The 13159-nt window shown below is 34.3% G+C and overlaps 1 protein-coding gene across 5 annotated transcripts in view; it reads left to right on the top strand.

Annotated features, from left to right (window-relative positions):
• HIVEP1 (HIVEP zinc finger 1) overlaps positions 1 to 13159 on the top strand; it is a 142672-nt gene that overhangs the window by 74047 nt on the left and 55466 nt on the right. For all 5 annotated transcript variants that reach the window (XM_082638220.1, XM_082638223.1, XM_082638221.1 and 2 more), the window contains exon 3: positions 944 to 997. In XM_082638220.1, coding sequence (XP_082494346.1) covers positions 944 to 997 — 54 coding nt within the window. The remainder of the gene's footprint in view (positions 1 to 943; positions 998 to 13159) is intronic.

Raw genomic sequence — 13159 nt, 5'->3', positions numbered from 1 at the left:
AAATGTTGCATAATTATGGTTACTGTATTCATTTCAGTACAAAATAGTACCCTAGGAATTTTGTTACTTTTACCATTATAATTAGCACTTAGACCACTGTATTAAATTTGGAATTGGTTGCTGTCATGATCATCAAATATGTATATCCTTATAAAATTTAAATTAATTGTTACCAAAGTAGAACGTGTGCTTATTTACAAAATCTAATTGTGCTCAAAGCTCACATGGGAGACCTACAGGCTCTGGGCCCACGTGCCTCCCTCTCCCATCCACTCCTGAGGCAGCCATCCCAGCTCTTCGTTAGTTATTGCTTCTTTCAAAACTGCGTGCATATATAGCACTTCTGTAGTCATTAGTTTTATCTGGTATCTCTTTAATGCAGTATTCTACCCTCACACTTCATGGATAACTATTCTGTAATCAAGGGTTGGCAGAAGTGACGGGTATTGTGTTGCTGCTCTTCAGCCCATCATTTCCTTTATTTTTTCCATCCTTTCTTTTATTTCTTCCATGTTTGGCTTAGGTCTGAGGCTATCTATGAACTTTGCTTAGACTTGTTTCTAAGCCAGTAGGCATTTGCTGTATCTCTCTAATAAAATCTGTGTGTCTTCATAAAGAAAGTATTATGTTGACATACTTTTATTAATCAGCTAAACATTTTTAAACTATGGTTCAGTATTTAAAATGCACTAATTACTTGCATTGTGGAAACAGTTGGAAGTAGTCCTTGTGACTAAGACATAATTAAAATTATAAGTATAATTTTTGAAAGGACTTTATTATTACTTTAACAGTTTACACATATTTGTTTCATAAATCATTCATTCAACAAATATTTATTACTATGCATCAGGTACTGTTTATAAGTAATATATTTGTTTTACTGTATTCTTATTTGTGTATGATGAATTGACTTATAATTTTTTGTTGCTGTTTTTCTTAGACAAAATTGAAGAAGCACAAAAAGAACTCAATGGGGCAGAAGTGTCAAAAAAAGGTAAATTAAAATCAACCCCAGTATAGGCTTTATTCTTACAGAGATTCCTGTATAAATATCTTATTATTGCAGCCTCTCTAAATGAATCAGTGTAAACACATCCCAAAGTTAAAAATCACCTTAAACTGATAGATACCTAAAAGTCTATGGACTTTGCTTTATGAAATGTTTTAACTGCATAGCATATTCTGTAACTGTTTCCCACATGTTACTATTTTGCTGGTGGGAATATGAAAGATGGTTGCAGCGTTTCTGAAAGCCCTGTTTGGGAGACTGTCCCATAGCAATCAAGTTACCCGTATAATGGGTACTGATGTTACTGTGTTCGCATATGTGTGTGCATATGTGTGTTCACGTGGTGCAGTATTCTTTGTGAAATGACAAAAACCTAAGACAACTAAAATAACCCAAACGTTAGTCATTGCCGGGAACAATTGCATCAATTGTCGTACCTTCATATTTTGGGATGTGATGCAGCTTTAAAAAATGTTAATTATTTCAGTTGACTGTGGTGATTTGTTGCAATGGTGAGAGAAGGAGCAGGGGAAGGTGATTAACTTTTATTTATCTGGATTTTGTTCTTTCACTAGGTACAATGGGTAAATTTTGTGTAAAGAATAAAAAGCTTAAAAGCAAAAATCAGTTTTCATCACAAAAAGCATACTGATTATTTTCCCAGGTAATATGAAAAAATGCTTTCGATGTACAACAGCCTGTGGGAGGGGAGGAAGAAGGGAAGGTGGGTAGAGTTCCAACACTCTCTGTTCATGTGTAGAATTGAATAGAAGGATCTACGGTTCTCCTTATGGCGTTTAGATTTCATGATTTTTTATTGCTTTATCCTTGTTGTATCTTCTAATTTTGGCAGAGTAATTTAGCTACGTAGGATTCCAATGGAAAGTCTTTTTTTTAAATCTAGTTAGCTTCCTAACTAGGTATCATTAGTGGAAATAATTTCTGGTTGTCCAGCTTCTCTATCCCTTGGACCAGCCTGTGAAGTCTCCAGGGTTGTTTGGGGTTTGTCTGAGTAGTGACGCTGTGATGCGCGGACACCTTAAAGTGTCTTCCTTCTTTTTTCTCTCCCCTCACCCACCATGGGATCTCTGGGAGGCCCATAGCAAATATGACCCTCTAATGACCCTCTGGCAGAAACACAAGTCTAAGAAGAGCAGAGAAGTCACCACAGCCACACCGTTCCTTTGAAAGGTTGACTGAATATCCCTTCCCACATTGCTGAAATCATGAAGCATTAGAGACACTCAGGCTATAAGAACCTAACAATTTAAAGTTCTTTGTCATGGTCAATCTTTTCCGCATCTACTGATGGTTTAGAGCTGCTTCAGTTAGGAAGATAAATGTGTTCTTGTCTTCCTTTTCCCTCTTCCCTACCCCTGTGGCAAAGAGCTTTAAAAACCATGAACTAAATGTCTGATAGGAAGGAGGAAATGGAACAGAGGTTCTAGAAAAAGAAATTGGATAATAAGGTTGAAAATAGTCCAGTGGGCTGCATTTGGCAGGCTACACTTATTTAAGACCTAGGATGAATACCAAGTGAGCATTGTTCTGTGCAATTCACTGCCTAGAATTTCTACTCAGCTTTCATTTTTACATACGCATTCTGGGCAAATTAAAAATAAAATAGTTTTCCTCCAAAATATAATTGAGGAGTAACATCAGTTTGTCTTTAACAACATGAGATAAAATTTTTGAGTAATAAACGTCTTGAGATTTCTCAGGTCTTTGCTTGCTAAGCTGTCTGTTTGATGAAAGGAAATTCATTTCTTCTTTTGAAGAATATACTTTAAAAATCTAGAGTTATTTATTGTTTTTATTGAATAAGATAAGTCATCTAGAATAGACCACTTTTTCACTATTTTTTCCAACATGCTTTTGGTTATTTCCCCTGAAATTTTAACTTTTTCTACATATGCCTTTTTTTCTACATTGCTCACGTTTCTAAGGCTTCATCTCTATTGAAGATGCTGTGGTCCTTAACCTGTGCAAGGTTCTTTCCCCCCCTCTTCTTTTTTTAACCATTAGGACAAATAACTAATTTATCTTCAGAAGCATTTAGAATACCGGTAGGCTCTTAAGGAAAACAAACCTTGCTTATTGGTAGATTAAAAAAGATATCTTTCCTGTTTTCTAACATTTTAAGGAAGGATTCATCTGTTCATTATAATAAGGTGGCAAAGAAACTGGCTTGGCTCATTATACACCAATAGAATAAAGAAATGCACTAAATTATGGTAATACATATTTTTTATTCTTTCTCTCCACTTATGAATGAAAGTCAGATGACTAGAATGTGATTTATTTTGATTTTAACCAATTTGGAGATAAATATAGCATGCAACATTCATACAATTCTCTATAATGTCCTTATTTTCTTCTTTACAGCACTATTGGTCTTAACATCCACTGTGCTTGACACTATTTCTAAAATTATTGCACGAGATTTAAATAAAATAAATAGTGAATGTCACAGATGTAGTGATGAATATGTATGAAATAAACTGGGAAGAAATAAATAGATCAGTTAGGAAAGCTTTTATATGCTGTCTCATGAATAAACTTTAATTTTAATACTTTGTTTTAAATTTTTATCACACAATATTTGACACATAAAATAATATATAAGTATATGTAATATATATTATTACATATGTAATATGTAATATATATTATCACATATGTCATATATTATTACATATATAATGTGTAATATATATTATCACATACATTTAATACATAATACTTAGTGTATGTAATATGCATTATTATAAATCATAAGAATAACATGGTAATCTTTGATTCCAATACCCAATTTAAGGACTGGCACATTGCTAATATGTACTGTTGTATCAACCTACATGCTAGTCTCCATTTCATCCCACTATCTGCTTGGTAGAGATATTTAACTGTTTTTAAGTTTTCATCATCATTTTAGTGCTTCTTAAAAATAGTTGTGTATTCTCAAACAATATCCTTTTTAGTTTTGTCTGAGTTTGAGCTTTAAAAATAAAATTATATTATTTGCCGTTGGAAAATTTTCATTCTTTTTTATGGCTTAGTGGTATTCCATTCTGTGTATATGTATTCCACATCTTCTTTATCCATTCATCTGTTCGTGGACACTTAGGTTGCTTCCATACCTTGGTAATTGTAAATAATGATGCTATGAACATTGGGGTACGTGTATCTTTTCAAATTAGTGTTTTTGGTTTTTTGGATATATACCCAGGAGTGGAATTGCTGGGTCATATGGTAGTTCTATTTTCAGCTTTTTGAGAAACCTCTGTATTGTTTTCCACAGTGGCTGCACCAATTTACATTCCCACAACAGTGTACAAGGGTTCCCTTTTTTCCACATCTTCCCCAATATTTGTTATTTGTGTTCTTTTTAATGATAGCCATTCTGATGGGTATGAAGTGATACCTCATTGTGGTTTTGATTTGCATTTCCCTGATGATTAGTCATGTTGACCATCTTTTCATGTGCCTGTTGGCCATCTGCATTTCCTCTTTGGGAAAATGTCTATTCACTTCTTCTGCCCCATTTTTTAATCAGGTTTTTTTTTTTGATGTTGAGTTGTATGAGCTGTTGATGTATGCTGGATATTAATCCCTTATAGGTCACATCATTTACAAATATTTTCTCCCATTCAGTTGGTTGGCTTTTCATTTTGTTGATGATTTCCCTTGCTGTGCAAAGGCTGTTAAGTCAAATTAGGTCCCATTTGCTTATTTTTACTTTTATTTCCTTTACTTCAGGAGATGGATCCAAAAAAAATACTGCTGTGATTTATGAAAAAAAGTGTTTTGCCTGTGTTTTCCTGTAGGAGTTTTGTAGTATCCAGTCTTATATTTAAAGGTCTTCAATCCGTTCCGAGTTTATTTTTGTATATGGTATTAGAGAATGTTCTAATTTCACTCTTTTACATGTAGCTGTCCAGTTTTCTCAGCACTACTTATTGAAGAGACTGTCTTTTCTCCAGTGTATATTCTTGACTCCTTTGTCATAGATTAATTGACCAAGTCAATGTATTTAATAATATGAGATTATTTGAGTTTTCCTTTTTCTCTTCAATTAGATATTTTTCTTATAATTTATCCATTTTATTAACTATTCACACTTATTGGCAAAAAGTCATTCATGGTATTCTCTTTCTCTCATTGCTGCTGGATCTGTAGTTGTGTCTCCATTTTCTCACTGTTAATATTGTTCATTTGTGCCTTTTCTCTCTGTCTTGGTTAGTCTTGCCAGAGGTTTGTCTGTTTCACTCCCCTTTTATTGCACCAACTTCTGAGTTTCTTGATATTCTCTTGTATCATACTTTTCCGTTTCATTACATTTTTCTCTTTATTATCTTTTCCTCTTTTTTGAGCTTATTCTGTTATGAAATTTCTTAAGTTGGAAACTGGGCTTATTTATTTTTAAGTCTATTCTTTCCTGTTAGAATCATTTAAAGCTGTTGATTTCCTTGTAGACCTTGCTTTAGCTATATTAAATATGACTTCATGTTTGCTACTTTGATTAATTTCTGTGCTGGTTTCTTCTTTCACTCTCTTGATAGAATTTTTTTCCCTTGGGGATGGTTGGGGATTTTATTTATTTTTTTGTTAGTGATTTCTGATTTAATGGCATTGTTATGTTAATTGATTTTTAAAACCAGTTTGTATTTCTAATACATATAAAATACAATATTTCTAAAATTTCTAAAATAATTTGCTCTCTGTTTCTGAATACAGTATAGTCAAAAGTTTCAGGGAATGTTCTATAAAAATGCTCCTAGAATTTATGTTAGAAATTTAGAATTCAGCATTTTACAGACAAATTCACCATTTTACAAAGATGGAAAAGCTGAAGTTGAAAACTGTTAAATAACCTTATCCCAGGGACTGCAACCAGAAAGTGGCATGCGGACTTTTCAAGTCTGTGTTATTCTAATATTATTCTGCATCATAACTGGATGAGAGCTGTATTCTAGTGATAGTTGAATCTGTAGTACAGCTAGTCCTGTTCTAAGTTAAGCCTTTGAGTAAAGAGATCACCTTTTAAAAGAATATTGTAATGATTCCAGAAAAAATAGGAGTCAAACAGTGGGTATGGAAAAAGGTGGAGATTTTAGGTCAGCTTGCATTGGGATTTTTCCTATTATTCTGTCTCAAACAGCAAAATCCTGAAATCACCACCATAATACCTATAGTTTCCTTTTAGCAGCCATCACTCTGAAATTATATACTCTAGCCACCAGAAAATTTTTATTTAAAAAATAATTTCAGTTAATCATCTATTTTACCATGTATATGAGAGTAATGGGTCCTAAGGATATAAGCAATTTATGGCTTAAGAAATACATTAAGGAATCTGTCCTGCTGAAATAACTCTGTGATATTCAGACTTGCTCCAAGGAGTCACTTGACAAGTAGGATTTTTGTTAACATAGGCATAATGAATGGCCTGGAATTACCCTCTTGTTATCTGGGGAAGCCTGAGGGAAGTTAGGTTCCTATGTAAAACTAGATTGAGTAATTCAGAAGTGAGCGTGACTAATGAGCAAAAAACTAGATTGTGAACTCTAATTAGTGGGTAAATATGAAAGCCAGAGTTTGCTCACCTACTTTCCTAAATTTTTTTAAGCTCCTTATAATATGAATAAGTTTGCAAGGAGTGAAAAATACTCCCTTTTTTTTTCTTTTTTAAATAGCACATGTGATATTAAAAAAAAAGAAATGAAGGTTCATTTGGAATAGTATTTTATGTTAATAAGGTTATGCTTTAATGCCAGTGACATTCTTTTCCTTAAGAATTCTGCTAAGAATACCTAAGAAAATACAAGAGCATATTCCTATAATTAGGGATGATGAAGTCCTTCCTAAGTGAGACTAAACTTTAAGTGGCATACTGGAAAAGTTGGACTGATTTTTATTAAATTAAAATGAATAATGTTAAGATAAGATTAAATATAAGATAAGATTAAAATGTTTTAAAACAGCCTGGGAGAAAGTATGTGCAATAAAACAAAACTTGGTTGGGTTACTTAAAATGTTATAAACTTGGAAAGGCATTAGCAATTTATAAAATGAAAGCTCACACGGATACAGCCAATGGAAGGCCTAGTGTAATATATTAGTGAGATGTCTGAACTATTGAATTTTTTAAAGGAATGCAGTTTAATTATTTCAGTATTATAATAATGCTAGTAGTTTATAAATTAATTACCAGGAAATAGTGTAATTAAATGAGCATTAATGGCTGTTTATTTTTTATTTTATTTTTATAACCTAACCAAAAGTATGGTTAATCCCGAATATTTCTTATCTTCAATTGTGAGATGAATTCTGGTTAGTGGGAAAGACAGAAAGAGAGAGAGAGAAAGGGAGAGAGGGAGTAAGGGAGACAGAGAAAGTGTGTGTGTGTGTGTGTGTGTGGTTGTTTCCTTTCGGGTTTGTGTCCTCTTACCCATTCTTTTTTTTTTTAAATACAGCAGGTTCTTATTATCTATTTTATACATATTAGTGTATACATGTCAGTCCCAATCTCCCAATTCAACCCACCGCTCCCACCACCACCACTTTCACCCATTGGCATCTATATGTTTGTTCTCTACATCTGTGTCTCTATTTCTGCCTTGCAAACCAGTTCATCTGTACCATTTTTCTAGATTCCACATATATGTGTTAATATACAATATTTGTTTTTCTCTTTCTGACTTACTTCTCTCTGTATGACAGTCTGTAGGTTCATCCATGTCTCTACAAATGACCAAATTTCATTCCTTTTTATGGCTGAGTAATATTCCATTGTATATATGTGCCACATCTTCTTCATCCATTCATCTGTCGATTGGCATTTAGGTTGCTTCCATGACCTGGCTATTGTAAATAGTGCTGCAGTGAACATTGGGGATGCAGGTGTCTTTTTGAATTATGGTTTTCTCTGGTATATGCCCAGTAGTGGGATTGCTGGGTCATATGGTAATTCTATTTTAAGTTTTTTAAGGAACCTCCATACAGTTCTCCATGGTGGCTGTATCAATTTACATTCCCACCCACAGTGCAGGAGGGTTCCCATTTCTCCACACCCTCTCTAGCATTTGTTGTTTGTAGGTTTTTTGATGATGGCCATTCTAACCCATGTAAGGTGATACCTCATTGTAGTTTTGATTGCATTTTTTTTTAATAATTAGTGATATTGAGCAGCTTTTCTCATGCCTCACGGACATCTGTATGTCTTCTTTGGAAAAATGTCTATTTAGGTCTTCTGCCCATTTTTGGATTGGGAGGTTTATTTTTTTAATATTGAGCTGCATGAGCTGTTTATATTGTTTGGAGATTAATCCTTTGTCCATTGATTCGTTTGCAAATATTTTTTCCCATTCTGAGGGTTGTCTTTTTGTCTTGTTTGTACTTTCCTTTGCTGTGCAAAAGCTTTTAAGTTTCATTAGGTCCCATTTGTTTATTTCCATTACTCTAGGAGGTGGGTCAAAAAAGATCTTACTGTGATTTATGTCAAAGAGTGTTCTTTCAATGTTTTCCTCTAAGAGTTTTATAGTGTCTGGTCATACATTTAAGTTTTTAATCCATTTTGAGTTTATTTTTGTGCATGGTGTTAGGGAGTGTTCTAATTTCATTCTTTCACATGCAGCTGTCCAGTTTTCCCAGCACCACTTATTGAAGAGACTGTCTTTCATCCATTGTATATCCTTGCCTCCTTTGTTAATAGATTAGTTGACCATAGGTGCATGGGTTTATCTCTGGGCTTTCTATCCTGTTCCATTGATCTATATTTCTGTTTTTGTGCCAGGACCATACTGTCTTGCTTATTGTAGATTTGTAGTATAGTCTGAAGTTAAGGAATCAGATTCCTCCACCTCTGTTTTTTTCCCTCAAGACTGCTTTAGCTATTTGGGGTCTTTTGTGTCTCCATACAAATTTTAAGACTTTTTGTTCTAGTTCTGTAAAAAATGCCACTGGTAATTTGATAGGGATTGCATTGAATCTGTAGATTGCTTTTGGTAGTATAGTCATTTTCACAATATTGATTCTTCCAATCCAAGAACTTGGTATATCTCTCCATCTGTTTGTGTCATCTCTGATTTCTTTCATCAGTGTCTTATAGTTTTCTGAGTACAGGTCTTTTACCTCCTTAGGTAGGTTTATTACTAGGTATTTTATTCTTTTTGTTGCAATGGTGAATGGGACTGTTTCCTTAATTACTCTTTCATTGTCAGTGTATAGGAATGCAAGAGATTTCTGTGTATTAATTTTGTATCCTGCTACTTTACCAAATTCATTGATTAGCTCTAGTAGTTTTCTGGTGTCATCTTTAGGATTATCTATGTATAGTATCATGTCATCTGCAAACAGTGACAGTTTTACTTCTTCTTTCCCAATTTGTATTCCTTTTATTTCTTTTTCTTCTCTGATTGCCATGGCCAAAACTTCCAAAACTATGTTGAATAATAGTGGCGAGAGTGGACATCCTTGTCTTGTTCCTGATCTTAGAGGAAATGCTTTCAGTTTTTCACCATTGAGAATGATATTTCCTGTGGGTTTGTTGTATATGGCCTTTATTATGTTGAGGCAGGTTCCCTCTGTGCTCACTTTCTGGAGAGCTTTTATCATAAATGGGTGTTGAATTTTGTCAAAAGCTTTTTCTGCATCTATTGAGATGATCATATGGTTTTTATTCTTCAATTTGTTAATATGGCATATCACATTGATTGATTTGCATATATTGAAGAATCCTTGCATCCCTGAGATAAATCCCACTTGATCATTGTGTATGATCCTTTTAATGTGTTGCTGGATTCTGTTTCCTAGTATTTTGTTGAGGATTTTTGCATCTATATTCATCAGTTATATTGGTGTGTTATTTTCTTTTTTTGTAGTATCTTTGTGTGGTTTTGGTATCAGGGTGATGGTGACCTCGTAGAATGAGTTTGGGAGTGTTGTTTCCTCTGCAGTTTTTGGCAGAGTTTGGGAAGGATGGGTGTTAGCTCTTTCCTAAATGTTTGGTAGAATTCACCTGTGAAGCCATCTGGTCCTGGGCTTTTTTTTTGTTGGGAGATTTTTAATCACAGTTTCAATTTCATTACTTGTGATTGGCCCATTCATATTTTCTATTTCTTCCTGGTTCAGTCTTGGAAGAGTATACCTTTCTAAGAATGTGTCCATTTCTTCCAGGTTGTCCATTTTATTGGCATAGAGTTGCTTGTAGTAGTCTCTTATGATGCTTTGTATTTCTGTGGTGTCCATTGTCACTTCTTTTTCATTTCTCATTTTATTGATTTGGGTCCTCTCCCTTTCTTCTTGATGAGTCTGGCAAAAAGTTTATCAATTTTGTTTTTCTTCTCAAAGAACCAGTTTTTAGTTTTATTGATCTTTCCTATTGTTTTCTTTGTTTCTATTTCATTTATTTCTGCTCTGATCTTTATGATTTCTTTCCTTCTACTAACTTTGGGTTTTCTTTGTTCTTCTTCCTCTAGTTCCTTTAAGTGTAAGATTAGATTGTTTATTTGAGATTTTTCTTGTTTCTTGAGGTAGGATTGTATTGCTAAAAACTTCTCTCTTAGAACTGCTTTTGCTGCATCCCATAGGTTTTGGATTGTCATATTTTCATTGTCATTTTTCTCTAGGTATTTTTTGATATCCTCTTTGGTTTCTTCAGTGATCTCTTGGTTACTTAGTAACGTATTGTTTAGCCTCCATGTGTTTGTGTTTTTTACGTTTTTTCCCCTGCAATTTATTTCTAATCTCATAGCATTGTGGTCGGAAAAGATGCTTGATATGATTTCAATTTTCTTAACTTTACTGAGGCTTGATTTGTGACCCAAGATGTAATTTATCCTGGAGAATGTTCCATGTACACTTGAGAAGAAAGTGTAATCTGCCATTTTCAGATGGGATGTCCTAAAAATATCAATTAAATCTATCTGATCTATTGTGTCATTTAAAGCTTGTGCTTCCTTATTAATTTTCTGTCTGGATGATTGGTGTAAATGAGGTATTAAAGTCCCCACCCTTACTGTGTTACTGTTGATTTCCTCTTTTATAGCTGTTAGCAGTTGCCTTATGTATTTTTTTTCTTCTGATAAAACTTTTTATTTTTTTATTATTTTTTTTATTAGTTTCTGCTTTATAACAAAGTGAATCAGTTATACATATACATCTGTTCCCATATCCCTTCCCTCTTGCGTCTCCCTCCCTCCCACTGCCTTATGTATTGAGGTGCTCCTATGTTGGATACAGTCTATGCATATAGATTTATAATTGTTATATCTTCTTCTTGGATTGATACCTTGATCATTATGTAGTGTCCTTCCTTGTCTCTTATAACATTCTTTATTTTAAAGTCTATTTTATCTAATATGAGTGTTGCTACTCCAGCTTTTTTTTTTTTTTTTTTTTTTTTTTTTTTTAATTATTTTTGCGGTACTTGGGCCTCTCACTGTTGTGGCCTCTCCCGTTGCGGAGCACAGGCTCCGGACGCGCAGGCTCAGCAGCCATGGCTCATGGACCCAGCCGCTCCGCGGCATGTGGGATCTTCCCGGACTGGGGCACGAACCCGTGTCCCCTGCATCGGCAGGCGGACTCTCAACCACTGCGCCACCAGGGAAGCCCTCCATCTTTCTTCTGATTTCCATTTTCATGGAATATCTTTTTCCATCCCCTCACTTTCAGTTTGTATGTGTCCCTAAGTCTGAAGTGGGTCTCTTGTAGACAGCATATATATGGGTCTTGTTTTTGTATCCATTCAGCGAGCCTGTGTCTTTTGGTTGGAGCAATTAATCCGTTCACATTTAAGGTAATTATCGATATATATATTCCTGTTACCATTTTCTTAATTGTTTTGGGTTCTTTTTTTTTTTTTTTGTAGGTCCCTTTGTTCTCTTGTGTTTCCCACTTAGAGAAGTTCCTTTAGCATTTGTTGTAGAGCTGGTTTGGTGGTGCTGAATTCTCTTAGCTTTTGCTTGTCTGTAAAGCTTTTGATTTCTCCATCGAATCTGAATGAGATCCTTTGCAGGTAGAGTAATCTTGGTTGTAGGTTCTTCCCTTTCATCACTCTAAATATATAGTGCCACTCCCTTCTGGCTTGTAGAGTTTCTGCTGAGAAATCAGCTGTTAACCTTATCAGAGTTCCTTTGTATGTTATTTGTCATTTTTTTCCCTTGTTGCTTTTAATATTTTTTTCTTTGTCATTAATTTTTGTCAGTTTGATTACTATGTGTCTCGGAGTGTTTCTCCTTGGGTGTATCCTGCCTGGGACTCTGCGCTTCCTGGACTTGGGTGGCTATTTCCTTTCCCATGTTAGGGAAGTTTTTGACTATAATCTCTTCAAATATTTTCTCAGGTCCTTTCTCTCTGTCTTCTCCTTCTGGGACTCCTATAATGCAAATGTTGTTGCATTTAATGTTGTCTCATAGGTCTCTTAAGCTGTCTTCAATTCTTTTCATTCTTTTTTCTTTATTCTGTTTTGCCACAGTGAATTCCACCATTCTGTCTTCCAGGTCACTTATCTGTTCTTCTGTGTCAGTTACTCTGCTATTGATTCCTTCTAGTGTATTTTTCATTTCAGTTATTGTATTGTTCATCTCTGTTTGTTTGTTCTTTAATTCTTCTAGGTCTTTGTTCTTTAATTCTTCCAGGTCTTTGTTAAACATTTCTTGCATCTTCTTGATCTTTGCCTCCATTCCTTTTCCGAGGTCCTGGATCATCTTCACTAGCATTATTCTGAATTCTTTTTCTGGAAGGTTGCCTATCTCCACTATATTTAGTTGTTTTTCTGGGTTTTTATCTTGTTCCTTCATCTGGTACATAGTCCTCTGCCTTTTCATTTTGTCTTTCTGTGAATGTGGTTTTCGTCCACAGTCTACAGAATTCTAGTCCTTCTTGCTTCTGCTGGCTGCTCTCATCTGGATGAGGCTATCTAAGAGGCTTGTGCAACCTTCCTGATGGGAGGGACTGGTGGTTGGTAGAGCTCAATGGCTATTTATTTTAAATAAATATATTTATAAATTCTACTTTTTAATATTAAAGCTCAAAAAAAATTCATCATGTTTTCCTTGTAAAGTTGTTATTAGTTCATTCTTTTATTCAGTAATTTTTTATTATGCATCATCCATTCTTTTTAGCCCTAGGAAATAGATAGGAAAG

Source organism: Mesoplodon mirus (genome assembly GCF_964341445.2).
Source record: "Mesoplodon mirus genome assembly, chromosome: 12".
Taxonomy (NCBI): domain Eukaryota; kingdom Metazoa; phylum Chordata; class Mammalia; order Artiodactyla; family Ziphiidae; genus Mesoplodon; species Mesoplodon mirus.
Note: the sequence above shows the minus strand (reverse complement) of the source record. Positions and strands in the feature narration are given on the sequence as shown.